General features: G+C 44.9%; 2 protein-coding genes across 2 annotated transcripts; one reads left to right on the forward strand and one right to left on the reverse strand.

The window, feature by feature from the left end:
- Positions 1 to 1,925: 1,925 nt before the first annotated feature.
- On the reverse strand, positions 1,926 to 3,797 carry PHALS_06792 (hypothetical protein L915_18349; the record flags this gene model as incomplete). Its single annotated transcript, XM_024720143.1, has 1 exon — positions 1,926 to 3,797. The coding sequence occupies one exon, from the start codon at positions 3,795 to 3,797 to the stop codon at positions 1,926 to 1,928; it is 1,872 nt and encodes a 623-aa protein (XP_024585371.1).
- A 91-nt stretch (positions 3,798 to 3,888) lies between these two features.
- On the forward strand, positions 3,889 to 4,941 carry PHALS_06793 (uncharacterized protein; the record flags this gene model as incomplete). The annotated part of the gene is made up of 1 exon (XM_024720144.1): positions 3,889 to 4,941. The coding sequence occupies one exon, from the start codon at positions 3,889 to 3,891 to the stop codon at positions 4,939 to 4,941; it is 1,053 nt and encodes a 350-aa protein (XP_024585372.1).
- Positions 4,942 to 7,142: the final 2,201 nt, after the last annotated feature.

Below are 7,142 nucleotides of genomic sequence, written 5' to 3' on the forward strand. Positions count from 1 at the left end.
CCGTCGAACATGTTTCTCCGACGCCCCGGGATCAATGAGGATCTTCCATGGCTTCTTGAAGCTCTTTACGGTCGCCTCCACGACCAGCAGGTCTGGCTTGCATACACGTTCCGCGTTCAAGAGCACGGAAAACTTCCAGGCTGGGCCCTGCTGCCCTCTACCACTTTGAGACTCACCAGAACTCTATTTCTCGCCAGTGGGTACCCCACGCCTACTGGGCGTTGTCGTTTCTCCGAGACAAACTGGTAAGAAGCTGAATGGCAGTTTGATGAATCTTTACGCGTCTTGCGCAGGGTACAACAAGGTCGACGGGTGTCTCCACATACAAACACAATCGGGTGTTCGAACGTTGCTCGGTAGCTTAAATTACCATCTCCATATCCTCAGCATAGCTGAGTTCCATCGGCTCAGGCCCGCTCGACGAGCTGCTAGAGTGTGCATTTCAACCAAGTCGTGCCGACTTTAAGTTGACTTCTGTATTCAATACCACATTCACTGCTACCTCAAAAACGACAGGTGCTTTCTTAAGACTTTTATTCTCCATAAAGACGATCACTATAACCTCCACGGGAAGAGGATTGGCTGCCATACCGGCAATAAGAGCTCGCATTTCGTGGACGAAGTCCACCAAATCCTTCTTGCCCTGTCGGGTGGCAAGGAAACGCGATCGCACGCGATATGCCTGGTTAGGCGGCGAGAACACTCGTGAAAGCTACGGCTTTAGCTCCATCAAGGGGGAAATGCCGCTTCGACGAAGTGCCGCACGTCGGCGCCTGTTCTCGCGCTCGACCACCGAGCTTGGAAATAGCCAGCACCACGCGCTATTGCTCGTTCTGGAGCATGGCAGGTGCCACAGCGATCTCGGCCTTTCTCACCCAGAGCAGGAAATTCTTTTCATCCTTGCCCTTGAAGGTCTTGACAATGGCTTGGGTCAGGGAGTGGTCATCTGTCGTCGACTGTGGCGTCATGGACGCAGTCGACGCCGACATCTGCTGCTGAAGGTGCTCTTGTAGAGCATTTTCATAGCTTGAAAACGCCTATAGGCGCGCGCTGATCGCTTGCGAAACTTGCAAAGCGATGTATTGCACGATCTCGGGACCAAGCAGAGAGATCAGCTTTTTAAGCCCGTCCTGCATTCCCTGGGACAAATAAGAGAACTGCTTCATCCTTACAGAGGGTTAGTCGTAACGACTCAGGTGTAATTTGAATACAAGTGCTACCAAGTGCAGCGGGGCTGCCGTCACTCTTTCAATCAGAGAAAGCTTGGTTAAGGCGGTGACCTTCGTGCCTTACTCAGAACCAGTACGACTGTAGCGGATCGCAATCCAGTTACTCCATGGATAACTACAACCTTAATTCAACGCTAGTTTACCCTTCCATATAGCAAAACCTAATTAAATGTATAACTACTGGCTATGTTGCCTGGACAGCTGCCGTTGCAAGATTGTTGAATGTTGCAAGCAAGATAACGACAAAGTCTCAATACGTCATTTCTCTCAGGTTCACTTTGTCATCGAAATCGCGGTCTCGCGATCTGTTTTGCGTCAAACTGTACCACTCTGCCTGACTTGCAGTAATAGGTTGATCAATTTAGTTTGACATTCCTCTGAAAAATTATTTAAATTGAGTATACACAAATGTGCGAGAAATGCTTTGGTATTTCATTGGTTAGGACCAGAAGGATAAAGCAATGCATGTCAGTACGAACGACTACATCTGTTAAGTCATAATGTGATACAGAGATTCAAGCAGTGCACTAGGAAAGAGCAAATGAATTTGAGTGATGAGAGGTCTCCACATATTACCAAAGTCGCTTGCTTTAAATATAATTCTCATTCTTGAGCAAACTTGATGTTTTGGTGATATTTACGCTCGACCTGTCCGTACGTGCCTTTAATTTAAACACGTCAAAGTTTTGATGATTGTTAATTGTCAAGTTGGAAAGACGAATTACGTCGTCTGGAATTTTGGGTAGTACCTGTGAATAATGCTGTCGATGATCCAGAAGATTGTTGAGAAAGAGGAGGATCTACTGCCAGCGCGACGTGCAATGAAGTCTCTTCGACAGATGTCACTGACAGATTTTTTGTCTTCTGAAGCCATTGCCATCGTAGCCAAATCGCAATTGAAACGGCAAGAGTTATTATGATGTATCCCCGCGTCAGTCTTTCAGTTCGTTTACTTGTTTGAATAATTGCAGTCGCTTCTGCGTCCTGCTTTGCTTGCTCATCCTCTTCAATCTTTGCAACTTCAGCTTCTTCTTCCTTGTTAAAAAGCCCACGACCTTCTATAGAAAAGCCAATAGCATGCTGCTCTATCGATAAATACTTTGTGTTCTCAAGACTAAGTGTTAGCGATGGTGTGACACTACCATCAGGTGCACGAGGATTTAGCATAAAGCATGTGTACTGTCCTAATCGACGCATTTTGCACTGCACTCGATACTTATCCAAATCGCGTGCAAGAGATGCCAAGGTGCCATCACCGCCCGTGAATTTCTGAAGATAATTAATAAGTGGCTTTTGATCACGTCGTCCAGTAAGTTTGGCTTGATTACGATGCATGAAAATGATATCGCCTTGTGGATCACGCTGAATCATCGATACACCACAAAAGAATTTTTCATCCTCTTGATATAATCCTCCAAGAGCTACAAGGTGCTGTACCATATAGAATGGTGTTGATGTGTTAAGCCATGCTAGTCGGAAGAGATCCTTGTCACCCCAAACCAAACGCCAATCCGTGATCAGTCGTGGCATATGTAATGAGTAGAACATAAGCTTACTTAGCGCCATTGTTGATCTTGAACGATTCAGCAACAACTGTCCACTCTCTTGCTCAAACATATCAGTAAATGGCATATCAAGCAGCGTCCACAAAGCACTTTGTTGGTGCACATTAAATGGCGTATCAACCGCTGGTCTCCAAAAGTCTGGCCAAAACATTGCTCCATACTTGACAAATTCTGGCGTCTCAAACAGATACGTTGGATCACGTACAGGAATATTATCTGAATCAAGCCACAGCACACTTTCATATCTGGAATGATATATTGCGTACGGTTTTGCATGAAATTTGGAAGCATTCGGGTCTTCAATAACTCTTACTACTACATTATAATACTTGACCAATTCAACAAGAATTGAATGTTTGGCTGTCATCTCCGTCGGGTCAATCCACACCTCCACAGGTAAAGCACAACCTAGAAATCGCAGTGTCCTTACAATTGCATAAGTTCCTGCTACGACTTTAGGATAAGCAATCATGACGATGCCTCTTGCTTCAATATCTTCAATCTGTCCAGACTGTAAGTGTGAAAGCTTAAGTGGTGGATGACGGTAACTAGCTGCTTGAATACTAAAGTCCGTAAAACGCCGTGCATCATTACACGAGAGTGTTGGTACTAAATACCATTGCCAGCTCTTACATGTGGCCAGCATGATACGTAAGACTCTACCACTCGTTCGGTTACGAACCTCGCAAAAGCCGCTTGAGCGTGGCAAGGGCTCTCCACATTTACGGTCACGACTCCAATCTCTAGGTCCATATGGGTCACAATTATGCGTAGCGCGCCAACCAATACACTCAAAGTCGTCGTCCGTCCATAGTGTGTGTGGACGGTCGGAACCTTCGAGGTCTACCGTGTTGAGCTGTAGAGCATTGTATGTCCAAGCTTTAGGCTTTCCACCACCAGTCACTTCATAGACAATCACTGCGATAATCGAGCTAAAAACAAGGAAAAGAACGAGCACCAGATGCCGCCACAAGAAGCCAACCACCCACGCCTTTACGGGCATTTACGACTTAGATACTGTATCAAATACCGTTTTTAGTATATATACCGGTAAGGTACTGACCACAGAGCTTTTGCAACCACAGCTTAAAATAATGCAGCACGCATTCTGTCGTGTCCTAGTCCGAGCCGCGCGAAGTAGTCGCTGCACAGTGTACAAAGCGCACGTTGGTCCTTTACTTCACTCGCCTACGCTTATTACACCCAAGATTTTGTGCTGCGTTGGTGATGTGCGATTTGAATCTTCAGAGTCAACACCATCGCGCTTTTTGAGCTTAGTGGATGATGAGAAGACTAAGAAGGGAGAAGAAGATGACGAGTCTGAAGAGTATGGAGATGAAAATCTTGACGAAGATAGTGAGGGAAAAGATGGAGATATTGAAGCGGATACTATACCAGATGTTAACAAGGGTGGTGTAGAAGAGAATGATGAGTTAGATGAGCTGATCATGGAATTATTCCTCGAAAACCCACTGCGGTGGACTCCTGAGGTGCTGGCTCGTAAGTTTCACCTTGCTAAACCCCGTGTAGAGGCCATTATCTGGTTAAAGCGCATGGAGGCTGAGCTTACGCCTGAGGAATTTCGTGCAAAAGTGCAGGAGGCCAAAGACAAAGCTAAAAAAGAGATGGAAGAGAAGACGAAAAAGATTGTTGATGCTGAAGCCGCAGGTAACGAAAAGGAAGTCGCTCGTCTTAAAAAGCGCGCACGGCAGGAGGAGGAAGAGCTCGAACCGGATCATGAGCTAGATGATCGTGAGAAGGCTATGCTTATGGATATCGACAAAGATGCCTATCGAAACCCGGATTTCTTTTTTCTTAGTGATGAGTTTGAAGGTTACCCGCCGCTTTTCCGCCGCATGGGTAGACACGGACAAACAGATCAGCTGTACCCGGAAGAGGCAATAGAGTTGCAGCGACTAGCCTCTAATAACAAGATTGAACCGCTCAAGAATTTCGCTAATCCGAATTACAGCAAAAAACAAGCCAAATATCGTCTAGCGATCAAGGATATCAGTACAAAAAAGAAATACTTGCTTGTGCGTGATGAGACCCACACATTACGCCTGGCCACAAATGAGGAAGTGTTACCACGCACGTGGGTGCGCAGAGCACCTTTCTTTCGCGGTCTGGATAAGGAGCTTGCTTAGAGTCATGCATCTTATTAACTCGATGTGTCAGATAACAAGCGTAGACATTCTGTGAATATTGCTTGCTGATAGTACTTTGCAAAAAAACATTCTGCAATGATACTTTTTTCAACCGGCCATCCATTTGAGGCTAATATAATTTTGAAGCCGCAGTTTGTGCTTAGAGACCACCAGTTAGGGAGTGTAGATAGCTACGTAGCGATCAATAATTGTAGAGAGCTGATAATTATATTTGCAGCTAAATGATGATTGCAGATAATGAAATGATTATGTTTAGAAGACTAGTTCACTGTAAGGGATGGTAAAGTAGCGTTTCTGTACATGTTTCTCGTTGTGAACAACATCAACCTGTGAAAGAGTATGTCATTTAAGGCGTGTAAATGATCGTGCATCCTAGATCGAAAATCACGATGTCGCTCAGAAGTGGGACATTATTCCTCTGATAAATTGTTCTTGTCATGTTCAAATTCTAGGGAGACGCGACGCATGCTGTAGGTACTCTAACAGAGCATTTTCGTGATGGAAAACGCGCGCTTTTCGAATCAAGTCATTGCGAAGCTAGATGTTGTACGCCCTCAGGGCCAAGCAGGGACATCAGCTTTTTAAGCCCGTCCTGAATGCCCTGGGGCAAATAGGAGAATTGCTCGATCCTCACAGAGGATACCTAATTGTAGATTGACCAATCAGTACAGCAGGGCTGCCGAAGCTCTTTGCGTAGAGGAAGCTAAGCTAAGGTCTCCGATCTTACGTTCTATACTAGAACCTGTACGAGTGTAGCGGATCGCAATCCGCTACCTCCAAGAGTACTTAAATCCTTGACCCAAGGCAAATGCATCAGTTCAAAATCCAAGTTGTATTTATATATTTTATTTGCGGCAAAACCGCCTATTTATCAATCTTTTACGTTTGCCGGATTAAATAGTAAAACTAATATGCTCAACTCACTCCTGCATTTGCACACACAAGTGCACATCACTTCTACCTCTGTCCTTCCTAAAATCTTTAGGTGTTACTCGACCGCGCTTTCAGCGCCTCGGCATACAGCATACTTACTTCTATCGTGGAGCATCGAGCTTAATTGCCCGACGCCCCGGAACTGATAAGGATTTTCCGTGACTTCTCAAAGCCCTTCACGGTAAAGGCAGTCGTGCCACGTAGTGGCTTCTTATTACGATATAGCCACACCTTTTACGGTCACACCATCTTGTGTGACCCATTCTTTCATAACAGAGTACGTGAAGCCCTATTACATTACACCTGATAGCCAAATTTAACCCTGTTCCAAGACTTGAACGATAGCAATCACAGCTAAACCAAAGAAATGAACGACGCTACTACAGCAAGAACTTATGGTGATGCGTTCCCACCAGATATCCAAGCTGTGATTTAAACTCCGCAAAGTCAAAGTTAATCGACGCTCCAGTAGGACGTTTGCTTCACTGATGCACTGTTTGGCGGCCCAAAAACCCTATTCTTTTTGGTAGTCCTGCCAGCTATCAGTATTTGAGTTATGGCTCTCATGAAGATATGGATTTTATCAATCGCTGCTAATCGCAGGGAATACTCCTAATGTATTTAAACGTGAGCAATTAGAGATTTCGCGCTCTCTGAATCGGCAATAGGTTAAAGTGCATAGGCATTTTGCGTGGCGAGCAACATTAGTTTGATAGTATCAATAATAACGATGTGAATATGTTTGCAGACAGTGTCACGACACTTTCGCTTACAAACGGGAAGCATGTCGCCTACCTGAAATGGCTTTAAAGTCGTCAACCGCATGGAAAATGCCTTTCTAGGAGGCTTGCAAGGCCATGTAGTAGTCGATGTGACAGAGAATTTCTGTTGCGAATATGTTATTAAGCGCTGGTGCTGTATGGTGAAAGGAGCGGAACGTAATTGAAAATACAGTGAGTGCTCGTTGATCGTTTTTTTGCTTTGATCGACAAAAGAAGTATGCTTCGATGAGTCCCACATCGATTTGGTGGAGGGCGTTGCGGAGCACATACTATACTACTGCGTAAGATATACCTTACACTTTTGTGCAATCGTGCAAACATAGTTTTCTCCAATCTTAAAAAATCAGCATCATTTTTACTGTAAATATGAAAACGCTGAAGATACTAGATATGATGAGCTACGTCCTCCCTTTTTAGGGGTCGTGTAAGCCATGTCAAGCACGTGCTGTAGGGTTTTCATTACAC

This window comes from Plasmopara halstedii (assembly GCF_900000015.1).
Source record: "Plasmopara halstedii genome assembly, contig: Scaffold_3060, whole genome shotgun sequence".
In the NCBI taxonomy this organism is placed as follows: domain Eukaryota; phylum Oomycota; class Peronosporomycetes; order Peronosporales; family Peronosporaceae; genus Plasmopara; species Plasmopara halstedii.